The following is a 16,547-nucleotide window of genomic DNA, read 5'->3' as shown; positions in this document are numbered from 1 at the left end:
TCTGTTTAAAACCGGTTGCAGTCTGGATGCTGATAACTATTTGATTGATTTGCTCGGTTGATTTGATTGATTGACTGATTAATTGATTGGTTATTTGATTCATTGATTGGTTATTTGATTCATTGATTGGTTATTTGATTCATTGATTGGTTATTTGATTCATTAATAAATCGATTATTTGATTGACTGTTTTATTGATTCATTTATTTACTGATTTGATTAATTCATTAACTTTTTTGAGTGATTTGTTGTTTTATTTTTTATTTGAATATTTGATAATAAGAATGAATGTCCCCTATTTAATTTGTTTCTTTTTTTATTATTTATTGGATTGATTGATTGATTGATTGGTTTAATTTGTTTTATTTAATTTTCTAGAGAAGTACGGAGAACTGAAGCAGTACTACAAGTACCTGAGTTTCCTTCCTCGGCTCTATGAGATTGAACTAGTGCATAAACAGAGTATCAAAAAAGGCTACAGTACTAGCTCTCCTGAGGTAGTGCTGCCCGCATTGTTTGCTGAAATCAACTTGTAAGGAAAGGTCAGAGTTTTAAATCTAAACACTCGGCTCAATAGTGTCAAATCACAGACATGCCAACTAGTATGTTTTTCCCGTATTTCGTATAGATTTTTGTTAAAAATAGGTGTGTTTCGCAAAAAAGTTCAATATTTGTTTATTGACACAAATATTTGTTTTCGGCCGACTACTTACGGCCGACAATAGTTTTCAAGTGAACTCTATTTCTCTATTCAGCAGTCATGGTATTCAAAGTTCACAACTGAGCGCAACAGAGATCGATTTCCCTCGCATAGTCTTTGCATGCACATGCTAGCGCCAACCTGTGTCGTATAATCCACTCGCCCGTACATCTGCCGTCCCGATATTTCACTGGGAACCAGTATAGCACAATCCATTGAACAACAGAGGCGCTGTTGTCAGAAATGCCCATATATGGTATCGCTCGTTTAGTGAACGGATGCAAAACATGGTGTGAATTAATTGACTTTTGGACATTATTTACGAAAGAATTTGCCAAAATAAAGATGCGAAAAGAGCGCTTGAAGCGAGATGTGTAAGATGAATTTGAGAACTTGAATGCAAGAAACTAAACTTTTTGGAATAATTTGTTGTCTTTTTAATTGAAATTAAATTAAATGGTTTTTTTTTACATGTCTTGCTTAGACAAAATCGTTTAGGGTTTCTATATTATGAACAAGACAGGATTTATCAATATCTTGTTCATAAAAACTGTTTCATTGGGTTTACCACCCATAAATTTTAATTGGCTTGTTTTTAATAAGGCATGACCATCAAAATTCACTCGCAATCGGTGGCTATTCCCTGTCGTATAAGCAGGAACTAAGGAACAGACTGCTCGAAAAAGTGCAAGAAGGCCACTGTGGAGCTCAATAAGAGAAAACATTAGTTTTAAATCAATGTAAGCATATACACCACAGTGATAAAATAGTATTTACAGTGCTTGTTTCGAATACTCGGGGCTTAAAATTACTGAAGTAAACTCGTTTATGCATGTTTTATAAAAACCACAGGTTTTCTAATAAAAATTAAGGGTTTTTGGGTTTCACAATACAGTTTGTGATCCCAGAGGTTGGCATGTCTGAAATCAGTTTGGAATAGGTTATTGAAAGTCCAGGGATGAGAGGGTGGCCACGGAGGTCGGTATCCAATTGGCTACCAAAGCAGCCCTACCTCTCGGCGATTGCAATAAGAGCAGGCAGTGCATCTCTTCAGAACTCCTGCTTGGTGTGGAATACCTTGTCTGGCACATGTTGCCCACCATCCTACAATCTAGACCGTTTGATGAGGAATATCCAATCAGCTCTCCTGGTGAAGGTAGAAGTTGACAGCCATTTGAATACTGAGCTTCGAAACCGCGCATTCGCATTTGTTGATGTTCTGTGAAAGGAGTGACATACTGTGACGTAAAGAAAACTTTGTTGCAGAATGGCAATGCTCTTTAGTCAAAATGAAATTTAGTGTAAATGCAAAAATGCAATTTATATTTGTGACAGCAAACGAAGATTGCAAATGTTTGTTTTGGTTTTGGGGATGTTTTCTTTTCTAAATAGACATCTATTTGGGGTAATTATTTTTGTTTCATTTATTTTGGTGTTTACTGCAGAATGTGTGTCATTGCAATTTGGAAAGGTTATAACAGACCTGGTGTGTGATATTAGAATCGGGTTCCTTTCGTGTCCATGTCTCTGTGGACCCTGGTTCAAATCCAACTTTGGACTAGAACCTTGCATGTGGATAGGGTTCTCAGTCCCTACATGATTGCCTGGGTTTTCCTTATTTGGGGGGGGGGGGTTTCCTCCCACATCTAAAGTTGAACATTTTTTCTTGTTTCTGCGCTCCTGTTATTGGCGGTGTTATTACACTGGTGGATGTATAATGAAATAAACCAACTACGGTACATTTTTACACTGATTTTGTTCAATTTTGCTGATTTTGTATAAAATATCTTGGACTATGAAAGAATTTTCACCCTGTATTTCTCCACAATTTAAATTTTTTTTTTAATAAGGAGAGATTTATATGAGTACGGGATAAGTATTTAAAGATTGGGAGTGGAGCCAATCAACTATGAAACAAGATAAGGTTGTGGCAGAGTTATAACGTGAAATTCCATTGGTAAGTAGGGGTCTTTAAGGTTAAAGGCACCAGACACCTTTGATAATTGACAAAGACCAGTATTCCTACTTGGTTTACCTATGCACAAAAGTAAGAAATCTGTGACTATTTTGACCCAATTGGTCATTGAAGTTGCAAGAGAAAAATGAACGCAAAAACACCTTGTTGCACAAATTTGTATGCTATTAGATGCCCCAAAAGGCCTCAATACCTTCTCAAAAACTCTGTTACTTCAGTGGGAGTCGTTTTTCACTATGTGTTAAACTATCAACTGCTCTCCATTGCTCGTTACCGTGTACGTTTTGCATGCAAACAATTATTTGAAGTAATGATTGATTGTGTCAGTGCATTTAAGTTAAGTTTTGTGATGCACAATTTTCTTTTTTTTGGACCATGGAGCCCTTGTTAAAATTAGTTCTGTTTAATAATAGAATATATATTTTATCAATGCACATCCTACTTAGTAGACGGGCAAGTATAAATGTGCGCACAAAATCTCATGATTACCTATTCTTAACCTTGTATCTTGATAAACACACATTTATATGCCATAGGTTTATCCCTGACAAAGTTTGTGGAGTTTTTTTGTGCATGTGTAAATAGTTTTCGTCAGTGGTTTTAGGCCAACTGGGGGACGGTTTCTTTGTTCATAGTCCTTACTCTATGCTTTGTTTAAATGATTTATAAACAAAACACTGGTGAAGGTGGACTCTCAACCATGTTTTCATAGCAAAAGATACACATAACTGCTTGATAAATAAGGGAATAAAAGGGTAGCGACGAGTTCTTACACGGTCGTTTAAAGCCAGCGGGGTCGAATTGCCGTTAACGCACGGTAACGACCCTGCAAGGTTTAAAATGAGTCACTACTCTTATGCCCTTTTGTTAAAAACGTTTAAAAAATTCAATTACAGACACTTTTACAGTTGAAAATTCGAGGGTTGAAATATTTTTTTCAAAAACTTTGTGAAGAGTTTTTGCAGGTGGGTTGTGTGTACGCGCGCGCTTAGAAATAGATTACGCGCATGCGCTTAGAAGTAGATTACGCGCTGTTATAGCTTTGAATTGCGTTCCGCGTGATAATCTTGCGCGCCTGACACACAGAAGCCAGCCTGTTATAAACACTGGTAATTATCATTATCAACCGTTCAAATGAAAAATCCAATCTTATGTTTTATGGAGAATTCACTGTTCATTTGTACTAACTTTTGACATGAAGAAAAAGGGTACGCCTCAAAATCTCAAAACTTTTTCAGTTGTTACTTTTGTAACATTTTGGGAGAATTGCAACACAAAATTGTCAATATCCTATTTGACAAGTGCAGTATCTTGCCTACCAGAAAGGTCCTTGAATGTACAATGTTACTCGTTTTAAGGTTTACGGTCTATACTTCACCAAATAATAACAAATGTTGTGCCCCCCTCCCCTTCCCGGGCAGGGTAAAGGACTAGCAGCTGAGTATGACTAGGCGTTTATTTTTTTGTAATTTTGATGATTGTCAGAAAAAGAATTTAAGAAATTTTAATTTAAAGTCTTTCTGTGATTTTTATTTGGGATTTGTTAACTGAAGTATTATTCACATTAATCACTGCTGCCTACAAACTGAAATCGCACCTCACTTGAATGAAAGTGCTCTGTAAGTTAATACATACATACACTGAAATCATAATTATATTTCCAGATGTTCAAATTATGTCAACACTAGTATGGGTTTTTTAAATTCGTTTTGTCAATATATTTGTGTGTGTTACAATTGGCAGATGTTATAATCAAACCAATTAAATACTTGCTGTTAAACAGCTACAGATGTTGCGCACAAATATATATTTTTAAATTGTTGTGTGAACACGAATGAATTTACTGTTGTACTACAGAATTGGAAGTAGAGGATTTTGTGAAGGTTCATTTATATTAATTCAAATTGACTTTTGTGTAAAGTGCAACTTGCAAAGTCATTTGCATTACAAGCAAGTGTGTACAACATCGTCATTGCTGTGCCAGATAGTGACCTTTTACGGTCCACAGACAGAAAGTTAGAGAAATCAAGATTGGAGAAATCACGATTAAAGTTAACTATTTGTTTAACTCCTTTTTAAGAGTCTGCTTACTACTTTAGTTTTTAAGACACAAATGAAGCTGACTGCTTCATTTGTACATTATTTGTCTATGTTTTCATTCTTGTAGCTGTTATGATGGCTACTTTATTCCTAAACACATACTTCACTTTCTGAAAACACAGAGGGCAAAACAAGATTTGGCCAAAGAGTGCTGTGTACAAACCAATGCATAGTGACAAATTACAATAATGGCCCTTTTCGTGTCCACGGCTTCGGCTCCAGACTCGGCTAAGGCTAGCTTGGCCCTGCGGGTGTTTTGACAATTGCATGTACTTTGCGTACGCGTTCAGGGCTTCAGACAAGTGGACGGAGCCTGAAGCTGAATGCAAAGCCAAATCCTTGGTTTCGAAAAGGGGCTATAAGTAGCCTGGAAAGGTCTATAAAAGTCTATTCATGTATTGTATGTGGGTCAGCTATTGTACTCCATAGAATTTACCTACTATTTTATAAGGGCCACTCACCAATGCTAAACATTTCCTAGATTTGGGTGACCAAGTTCACCACAAGAGGGCTCTCTTCATGGACATTATTATTAGTGCATCTTGTTTAATCATTTTTTCATGTAGATATACAATTAAAGGCTCTGGACATTATTGGCAATTACTCAAAATAATTGTTAGCATAAAAACTTACTTGGTAACGAGCAATGGAGAGCTGTTGATAGTATAAAACATTGTGAGAAACAGCTCCCTCTGAATTCATATAGTTTTTGAGAAAGAAGTATTTTCTCGCTAAAATATTTGAAATGAATTTGAGACTTCAGCTGAGGTCTCAAATTCAAGGCATCAGGAAGCACACAACTTGTCCGACAAGGGTGTTTTTTCCATTATTCTCTCGCAACTTTGACGACCAACTGAGTTCAAATTTGCACAAAATTGTTGTTTAATGCATATGTTGAGATACACAGAGTGAGAAGATTGGTCTTTGACAATTAAAGGTGTCCTGGGGTGAATTTCACAAAGAATTAAGACTGGTCTTATCTTGAGTTGGGACAAGTTACTCGTCCTAACTTAAGACTAGCTATACGATTTTGATATCTCTTAGGACTAGTCCTAAGTTAGGGCTAGTCCTAACTCTTTGTGAAATCGACCCCAGTGCCCTTAAACTAACCTCAGTGTGGTACCATTTTTGAGAAACCATAACAAATCACGAGCAGTACACACATGTATAATAATCTGTAATTTGAGTGCATGATCTGAGAAACGTTTCATGCAGAAATGATTCCCAGATTTTTTTTTAACCCTCTCTAAAACCATATTCATTGGAAGGTAATTTCTTTAAATGTTACATTTTCAACAGCTGCAGTACTTCTTACCAAGTCAATTTTTTATGGTCATTAATTTTTTGATTAATACTTACTACCAAAAGTGTATACCCTGCCTTTAAAAGGTTGATCTGGATTACTATTGTTGTTATTGCTACCATTTTTGTTTTTAAGTAACAGGTATTCTGTTTTCTTTGGTTGTATTTTTAGAGGGTTGTTATTTTAGCAGTGTTTTAATTTTGTCGTTCTTTGTTGTTAGAAGTTGAACTTGCACTGAGTCGACTATGTCACCATTAATTGTCTTCTCTGACAACAGGAACATATTGATCATTTGGTTTTTGGTTTACTATGTTGGTGAAATATTCTATTGTCCGGTAAATAATTTGTGGCACTTCAATCATGTATCCAAATCTTGTAAACTATAACATGTACATAAAATTGTATGTACACATTTTAAAATATATCTCAAGTATGGTATAAATTGTGAAAATTAAATGCACATACTACGTTTTGTCAACTGATTATTAACAAATATATTTTTTAAACCACCAACTATTAAACTGTTGTTTTTGAATGTGTTCTTGTGTTTTGTGTGTGGGGGGGTCTACCTTTTTTTTAGTTTCGGGAAAAGCAGATTTTATTTATACGGTCGTGTTGCCCGTGAGTTGAGCGTTTTAGACTAATATATTTTAAAAGCAACATTTTTTCTGAAATAAGAAAGCTGAAAACCAGATGTCCACTTTCCAACCTCTACAGTATACATCCACCAGCCAAATTTATTCTTAATTTCAAGTCTGAGAATGCGGTTATTATCGGCAACGCAAAACTACCCATGCATATTGGCGCGGGTTCATTATTTCGGGTGTAATCCCACAAAAAGGGCGCTATTTTCAGATACCAATTTCCGCTTTCAAAAAAAAAAAAATGCTTCTTACAAAATCCCTGCTTAGCATTAATGAGCAGGTTTCCAGTAACAAGTTGTACATTCGACATGGTATTTTGGCGGATAACCTTATTCTGGTTAGCATAATTTGGTTTTGCTCAGCTTAATTTGATGAAACCACCCCCGGGTGCCGAATTTTGTTTTTCCAAACGACATTGCAATATTTGTTTCCCCTGCTGCTGTGATTTGCTCCTTCCGTCAAATTACGTCATCATGAAATTGGCCTGCTCTTTTACCAAATCATTGCAATGTCGTTTGGGAAAAAAAATTAGTCCCCCGGGTGACGTACACAGAAACCACGATCACAGACTTGAAATCGAGTCTAGCCCAATCAAGCGCTTGGAGGACACCAAGCGAAAGCCTAGTGATCCAGATGATAAACACATTCAAGATGTGTATACTCGTGGTTTAGACCTTTCTTTTGATGATAAATAAACCGCCTTGGTTGGCATGGTCAGCCGAGTGTATAGTAAACACTAAATCGTAAAAATAAAAAATAAAAATGTTTTAACAAAATTCATTATTTTCTGCAAAGTTTCAGTGAAATAAAATACCTCTCATTATAAGTTGTTTGTTTTTAACCAAATCAACAAATTTGGTTATATAATTACCAAAAATAGAATCTTTTCTTGATTTGCACTTTTGGCTTTCCATAGTTTTCCAATCTGGGTTGACAAAAACTCGGGCTGTGACGTTGCAAAAGAAAGGTGTAATAGTGTGTTTCACAAATATTTGCATAATGTCCAGATCACGAAACTAAAATAAATCGTGTGAATGGCACTTCATGTTCGCGGGTAAACAGAACGTGTTAGGAAAACACTTGGCTAGTGCATTTATTTTGCTGATTTTTAGAACAGTAAATTTCTGTCAACCTTTATCAACAGCGCTTTCTTAAATTTTGCGATTCATTTTTGTGCGGTGTGAAAAATAGAACTACTTTACCTGGGCCGTGGATTTCGCTGCAAACGCAAATTTTTAATAGTTGTTCTTCCATAATAAGCTTGTTCGCAGTTGCTTGTTCGACATACTATTATTGACTTCTAGTTACCGGGGGCGCGCCAGACGAAATACTTTCGCATGATGCTTAATCCGGGTTTCCAAAACACTATCTTTGTCATCTCGGGTACATTTACAGGTAGGCTTTCGGGTAAATTTATGCACTTTTACGGTGTCATTACCACCAAAGTATGACACTGGCCTATTATTTTACCGGTAGTGCGAGCCAGATGACCTTGTGCAAAATTGTCCTAGGTTTTTGTTCCCCCCCCCCCTAAAAACAAACAAAAAAACTCAACAAACAAACAAACAAAACAAACAAACACCAAACAGCGTACAAAATAATATACCTCTTGTAGGCCTATGATAATTATAGGAAATGGAATATTATCATAATTATTATGATATTCAGAGTGACCTGCATTAGTAAATTTTCCATTTAGGTCCTCAAAGGAAACAACTCCGGTTCCAAACTTCACAATTCAAACACTCTCTCCTGACCACAAGCCCATATGCTATTTATGTCAAAGAGGAGTGCTGTGCTATTACATAAAATACATTCTATAATTATTTTCCTTTTCTTCGGGAACGTAGTAATTGGCCGTCTAGGCACAGTGTGTATTGTTCTCGTGGAACACTCTCATCAGGCTCAAAACCTTGACATACAAAGTATTGAAGTAATTCCCAGTCGACACTTCGATCAATATAACTCGTTATTTTGTGGGTCCTTCCATTGGTCTTTAATGTCACACGCTCATAAAAGCCATTTCATATTTTTTTCCCCGCTCATTTTTTGAAAGACTGTGTGATGTATGAAAACGAATTATATAGGCCAGGGCCTATGTAGAATTACTTGGTGTGTGCAACTGCAACCACCTCCCTATAACCTCCCAAAGTGCACATTCATCAGGGCTACGGCCTACTTGAAAGATGAGGTTGAAACAGGAAAAGCTATTATAAAATATTGATCTGGGAAGATTTTCCTTCCTAATGTGTTCCTTCCTTCGTTTCGGCAGATTGGGGGTGATACCCACCTACGATTATTCACCCTGTACCAACCCCCACATTCTGAGTAGGCTACCCATTCCCACGCAATTTTCAGTATTTGTCTTTCCTTTGTCCCTTTAATGCCTAATAATACCAATCATCCGCCACAAAACGCTATTTTGAACCATCATGACGCGTGCGCCTGTGTGGTGAACTGACTGTAATTTGTTATGTTGACTGGTCCACCAGTTTCCGATTTAAAACAGTACTGGACTTGAGTGACAATTTCATGAAAATTATGTTATGCATAGTTAATAATGGTGAGGATGGAGGGATGAAGATGTGCACTCGTACCGAATGGTCCCAAATACCTTTTTAAAAGTAGGCTTGCATTCGTAGCGCTCATTGGAGGAAAGTTTGACCGTTTTTTTTTTATGGGTACCAAACCCTGCACCAATAGAGGGCGCTGCGCTCAACCGATCACTTTATTTTGTCCGGGTTTTGGTCGACGGGGGCCGGGCTCATCACACCGTGGATGGAAACTCTCGTAAGTCTTCACATTTGTTAGAGTAGCCTAGGCCCTACCTAAGCTTATATTATTATTCGTAGTTTTCCGGATTAAGGTTTGTATTTTCTGAGTTTAGCCAATGTAGGGCATAATACAACACATAAAAGCTGCTTGCTTGGTTGCACATTGGAAAGGTGAGGAAAGTTATCTTACGTTCTGATTGTACGGTCATGATGGTGAACTCTGAACTGGGCGTGGTGTGTCAGTGTTGGTGTCATTCTTTAAAACTTTCCAAAAGCAGTCATTGCGCATGGTCAGTGGCATTCCGGCTGTTGCCGAATCCGGCTAAAAAAACACTAAAACTTCTATGCCATTTTTAAAGTAATAATACGGCATTTTTGTTGTTTTGATGAAGAAAATATTATACTTTTTGTTCAATGTAGTGTTAAAATACTTAAATCCTTTTTGTTTATTTAAATAATAATATATCTAGCGTCATACAGTATCGACCCTCATTTGTTTTCGGTCCCTAACTTTGATTCCCGTTTACCGCGAAATTGTGCAAGCTGCACCGGTGACAGAAGCTATGCAGTTTACTCACGGTCTGTCTTTTCATCAGGCTTAATCATGCTGTGAATAAAGTTTCCTGTCGCTGGTTATGCTCAAACATTTATAAAATGATTGATTTTTGGTACTAATCACAGTGCATTATTATGCCAACATTCAAATGAGTCAAGGAAACATCATCCAACCTCGAAAGTTCAAAACAAAATTACTATCTGCTAGATTGAGTTTCATTCTGCTTTAGTCACTAGATGGATCAGGCGAGGTGGTTACTATTTGGGATTCTATGGTGTGCAAATGTGGGGAAAATGTTAAAATATTTTAAGTGAAAATGACAACAATTTCTTTTTGGATTTACTCATGCATACTGTAATAAATTCCGATAAGCGTTATAAATATTAAGTCTACATTAAAGAGAAAATATCATAGATTGGTTTCTTATCTCCTGAAACCAAACATTACTGGTCTGAAATGGGGGAAAAAGGATTGTTATGAAGTGTGAGTGCATCAAGGAGGGGTGGGGTGTTTTACTTTCATGTCTTATGATATCTCTGGATTTAAATATAGTAGCCATAATGCCTTAGGACAAAAATGTAATTAAATTTGTTAAGTAGTAATTGAATAATATTTTTGATTTATTTTGCACGCCATACTAGCTTCTGAATATTCAGTAAAATACCAACCAATGAAAGGTGTGAAAACATATGATGTTGCTCCAATGTCGTGCATGCACTGTTAATGGCGGACTGTCTCTCGCAACGTAAAACCAAAACTTAAAAAATTTCAACACACCATGAAGTGTAAGTGTTATTGTTAAAAAATTGGATAGATGATTTGAAAAAAAAATATTTAGATTTTGATTGTGAACAATTTTCCTGTTATCCTACTGAAAACACATGACACCAGGATATATCAACCGATGCCCTAATTATCTTAATTTTTTAATATGAAGTATGCAAACATATTAAATTTTGATGGACATTGAAATGTTCACACCACACACCGATCTTCGATGACTTCAACTGGCCCCATTTGTTTTGAGTTTTTCCTGTTTTCACGGCAAATGAGAAACTATGATTTCCAGGTGAGACTCTGTGTATGACTTCATAGCCAGCAGTTGCCTTCATTTTATTCAAAATATTTGTTTATTAAATTTTAAAAATTACCATGGTAACTTGCAAAATGTAAAAAAAATAAAAAAATAATAAAATGTGTGAATAATTACTGGTTTCCAAATCTGATTTTTATTTATTTTTTAAATATTTTTTTCTTCTTAATATTTACAATAAAGCGTATAAATAAACAGTGATAATTGAATCAACAAGCTGATGTTTAAATTTTAATATTAATAATAGTATTGATATGAGGGTTAAAAAATAAAAATCTCAAAAAATATTAGAAAATGATATAAGGCTTATGGCTTTTTTAAGCCTCGGTATTTTTTTCCAGAATGCTCAGCAAAACATTCAGTCACATGATTTTGATCATCATGAATTGTGAATTGAAATAGTGTTTGATTAAAAAAATTTCGGTGGGCAAATATTTTTATATGGCCTCAACATTATGACATGTTTTTGAACCTTTTGGTCAAGGGAGAGGTGACTCTTTGCTTGGCAAATAAAACCACACAATTTTTATCTAGGGACTGTTTACATCGCGCACAGAGAGGTAAAAGATTTGCCACGATTTTAGGGACACCTCGAAAACAAGACCTCCTATGATATATTGGTCAAAACTAAAAGCTGCTTTCTTCAAACATTATTAAACAGAAATTTGGTAGGCAAACTGTGATTGTGAAGTTTCTGTTAATTCTCACTGTTCTTCTTCATTACTTATGACAATGGTTCAATCTGCCATTATCACCACTGTTTGTTACATTTCCTGGTTTATGACAAATTTTTAATCTTTGTGGAGTGTCGTGGCTGAGCGGATAAGAGCACCGAATTCAAGCCCTGGTGATTCTGTTCAGCGGAGTGTGGGTTCGAATCCTGGTCATGACACTTGTGTCCCTGAGCAAGACACTTCACTGTAATTGCTTCTGTGCGGGCAGAGTTGGTACTTGTGATGGATTAGCCTTGATTGCGCTACATATTTGGGCGGCACAGGCTGTATACTCCCAATGGGAGCTGAGATGGTTTAAGGAATGATTTAAGGCCCAGTGACCAGGGGTAATAATGTGAAGCGCCATGAGCGTCACTGCGTGACGGACCTGAGCGCTATATAAGAAGCCGCGATTATTATTGTTGTTATTTACATATTCTCAACTACCAATGTTGAAGAATTATCAAAACTTACACTTTTTACTATTTTGAAAGTAATTTGAGATGTTGTCTGATGTAAATGATGCTAGTATAGTTCAAAGACAAGATTTAAGGTTTTAGTTAAACAGGGATGCTGCAGTGAATTAAAATAAAACAGTTAATTTTGCTGTCATTTATTTCTGATATATGTATTGAACATCAATAAAATGTGTTTTTTTTTTTCCCGACATATCTCACCTGCGTAATTAGCGAATAAGTCATGCCCCCCCTTTTGTGGATTGTTACCGCCCCCCTACCATGGACGTCACGTCGGGAATTCAAACATATCGTCGGCAAAAAGAGTCGGGTCCCTAACTACACGCGCCTAGGTACCAGGCCACACAGTGCACACGTCTCTATATGCACACAGCTAGGGGGCCCGACGGCTCGCATTTAATAAAAAATAAATAAAAATGTTTCAGGTTTAAAAAGTCATGTTTAATCGTTTAAACTATATTAAAAAAAACTGCAGCCACCCTTTAAATACAAAGTTAGGACCTGTATATTTTAAACCTTTTGTGCACAAAATCTGGCAATGATAAAAAAAAAAATAAAAAAATTATTGTCCGGAGCCTTGACATTAGCTCAAGTCCATCAGTCACATACAAAGAATTTGGCAAAATACATGATTTTTGTTTATTTTCCCATTGCATCAGGCAAAATTCTTGGTGAACATGTTTTTGAACTTGAAACAACATCATCTGTCAAAAAAAAACCACTCAGAAAATAAATGTAAAAATCAGGCCATGTAATATTTTACTTTATTCCTGTTTGCTTTCTCATTGTATTTAATAATCTTTAGGAAACTTTATATTATTAAAAGAAATCCTAAGTTGACCTTTTAATCAGCTCAGTTTTTTTGGGGTCCCATCTGTTTGTATCCAGCAGTTTTTCATTCACGTTCAATTCAACGTAACATTACAAACCACGTCACATTCATCTGCCAGTGAAGTGTGCACAGAATCAATGTCATCGTCAGATTTCTTTTTGTTTGCACATGATGCAAAGCTTGGATAACAGTGTTGCACCCGATGATAAACATCCGTGCTTTCATCTGAACTCATAAACCCTTCTGTTTGCAGATTTCCCACACAGCGCTGGGGCCACAGAGAATACTAGTTTTGTAGTTGAGTGACCCAGTGATGCACTAAAGGTTGCTTTCATCACCACCGGACCAACACAAGCCCCCAACTTTATTTGTTTATATTTCAAGTGCATTGTCAATATGTGTGGTGGTATACAACAGACGAGACAACTTCATCACTGTGCGCTCAATAGATGCGCTTTCACGCCATTCAGCAACTGCAGAAAGATTGCTCGTAAGTTGATGCATTTTTAATTTCTACATTGTTAACATTTTATTTGATCAATGAGCATACCAAGGTTTCATCATTTTTGTCAAATTCACCTCCGTGAAGTCATCATTTTGTTTGATACGATTTAGTCTTGATAATTTCACCTTCAAAACGGACAGGGGTTATACCGACTATTCTAAATATTGACTTTTCTAATACCAATTTAGTTGCAGGTCTGTTAGAGGTCAGTAAAGTGTATCCACTGAATCGCTGGGTGTTTTCTTTGGGTGGAATTTAGAGGGATGTCCCAAAGATACAACACAATTACCACACTTAGACTATAAAAGGTCCCTGGACAGGTTATGTCCAAACAGTTTTAAAAGTTGTTATAAAGGATTGCTAAGAATAAAACATACAGTTGTTTAAAGACACTGGACACTATTGGTAATTGTCAAAGACTAGTCTTCTCACTTGTTGTATCTCAACATATACTCAAAATAACAGACCTGTGAAAATTTGAGCTCAATCTGTCCTTGAAGTTGCAAGATAATATTGAAAAAAAAACCCACCCTTTTCATCGGAAGTTGTGTGCTTTCAGATGCTTGATTCGAAACCTAAAATTCTAAATCTGAGGTCTCGAAATCAAATTTCGGGAAAATTACATCTTTCTCGAGAACTACGTCACTTCAGGGGGAGTCGTTTCTCACAATGTTTTTTACTATCAACCCTCTCCCCATCACTCGTCACCAAGTAAGGTATTATGTTAATAATTATTTTGAGTAATTACCAATAGTTTCCACAGCCTTTAATTTTAGTGTGAAGAAGTTCGAACTAGAACCATTTCTTTATGTGAAATATATTCCCTCTTAAATTAAGTTATACAAATCTGGGAAAAAAATGTATGTAAAAATTTAAGAAACAAATGCAATCAGCTGATTTTGTTTTCAAGCTGAAAATTTGTGCATCGTTGTTCACTATTTTCTCCTCACTCAAACAAACTAAGCCCAAGTTTTTACAGGTTTGTGTGAAAACTACTGTAACAGTTTTCTTTTAAAGAAAGAAACGTAGGCCTATTATTAACCCAACCCATGGTTGGGTCCAATAAATGATTGCTTAGCACAGGAATTGTTCATTCTAGAAAATGTTGCAAGTCAGAAACAGGTCTTTAGCCAAAATGTCACGTTTTTTTGACCAATGTGACTGATGCCCTGCTAGTTTGTTGCTAAGCAAATCAATTTGCTGGCTCAATATTTTCTTGAAATAAGATTGTGGTGTTGTCAGAATCTATATGCTTTCTTGGAAGCTGTACAAATCAAAGATCAGCTGTTTCAAAAACACAACTTCTTTAAGTTTATACGGTTTGATTTGTTTTCTCCCAGTGAAAGTCCAGCGGTTAGTTGGTTTTGTGTCTCTCTTTCTTCTGCAACTGCAACAAAATTGTGGAGAAGTCTCGCCAGGGAACAGGTTACCAACCAATGGGGATGAGGATGAGGATGGTGGAACATACACCAAACCCAGCTGACATCTCATACTACTAAACTAAGGTAAGTTAAGACTAGTCCGATAACTCGGTTATCTAAGTTGGCAGTAACACAATGTGAATATCTGTTTTTAGAGATATTAACATGGTGTTACTGCAAACCTCTGTTAAGCTCGGTTCATACTTCTTGTGAATGGCAATGCAAATGCGAAGCGAATTTGACTTGAGTTTGACGTCACAACTATCATTTCGCAGTGAACTGCTGCGAATATTCGTTGCGAATGTTTTGGCGTCAACATACGATTCGCATTTGCGCCCGCAGGAAGTATGAACCGGGCTTGAGTTATACTTTCGCCATGCAAAGTTTCAAATCCTACTCAATTCTGTTATCATTGGGAATCATGCAAGAAATAGTGACTGGCCTGATGTTTCGACCCTAGCTAAAAAAGAGATAATTTAGGGTGTATACAAGATGGTTAGATTGACAATAAATATTTTCAGATTTGCACATAACTCAAAGGGAACGTAGGATACCTTCTGTTTTTGAAACCATTAATTTGATTGTTCTAATCCTATATAAATATTTATATGCAATAATGCTAACCCGTGAAAACTTCATTTCAAAGGGTGGTAGCATTTTTTTAAATAGATATTGCAGATAATCTGGAACGGTTTAGTTTACTGTCAGTAACGCTTCTTAGATTCAAATTTGGGGGGGGGGGGGGTGGGATAACCACATTACTTTAAAGTGTAATTGTTCACAACATACTTTATATTATCGAAAGCTGCTGTACTTCTGACCAAGTTAGTTGTAAATGGCATTAATTTCAGGAGTGGTTACCAAACATTTTGCTTTCCTTTAAAGTCACCTGGAAGTGGTATTTTTCAAAATAAAACTTTTGTTACTAAAATATGTGTTTTGATGAGTGGAATATGAATAAACAGTTAACTAAAGCCCTGTTCGCATTGGACTTACTTTGGGTAAACTAACCGAGCCAATGGGTAACTTACCCATTTTAAGTCCAATGGCCCAGGAAGTTTTCCTCCCAGGTAACTTACCCGACCCGAATGGGTAGTTTAACCGAGTCAAAGGTGCCCAGTTAAATTGACCAGGTTAGTTTAACCGAGCCAAAAAGTCCAATGCGATCAGGGTAAAAGCCGTTCCGGTAAAAAGCCACATCCGGTCCCCGATCTACCTGCAGCCACGTGATTGTGTGATGACACATCGTACATCGTGCATTGTGTACACGGACGGAAGCTCGGTTGCACTCAATGCATTCTGGCTGTCATGCACCCCTGTCAAAGGTCACTGCGATAGTGCACTCTTGCGTTTTTCTTAAGTTAGTCGATGTGTTTTACCGATCGTGTCGGTTAGTTTACCCACGTCAATAATCCAAGTGCGGACGCTGGTAAGTTTCCCCTTTGGGAATCTTAA

General features: G+C 36.5%; 2 protein-coding genes across 5 annotated transcripts in view; both read left to right on the top strand.

The window, feature by feature from the left end:
• Positions 1 to 6,584, top strand: part of LOC139934066 (uncharacterized) — a 38,293-nt gene extending 31,709 nt beyond the window's left edge. The window contains exon 10 of the mRNA XM_071928366.1: positions 379 to 6,584. Within this exon, the coding sequence (XP_071784467.1) occupies positions 379 to 536 (158 nt within the window). The 3' untranslated portion in view covers positions 537 to 6,584. The remainder of the gene's footprint in view (positions 1 to 378) is intronic.
• Positions 6,585 to 9,453: 2,869 nt separating this feature from the next.
• LOC139934046 (uncharacterized) overlaps positions 9,454 to 16,547 on the top strand; it is a 60,737-nt gene continuing 53,643 nt past the window's right edge. For 3 of the 4 annotated variants that reach the window (XM_071928340.1, XM_071928355.1, XM_071928330.1), the window contains exons 1-3: positions 9,454 to 9,512; positions 13,420 to 13,656; positions 15,012 to 15,176. The gene's annotated coding sequence lies outside the window, so the exon portion shown is untranslated. Of the gene's footprint in view, positions 9,513 to 9,539; positions 9,589 to 13,419; positions 13,657 to 15,011; positions 15,177 to 16,547 lie in introns of those variants that run through there. The other variant, XM_071928347.1, reaches the window with a different exon arrangement.

Source organism: Asterias amurensis, chromosome 1 (genome assembly GCF_032118995.1).
Source record: "Asterias amurensis chromosome 1, ASM3211899v1".
NCBI classification, from domain to species: domain Eukaryota; kingdom Metazoa; phylum Echinodermata; class Asteroidea; order Forcipulatida; family Asteriidae; genus Asterias; species Asterias amurensis.
Note: the sequence above shows the minus strand (reverse complement) of the source record. Positions and strands in the feature narration are given on the sequence as shown.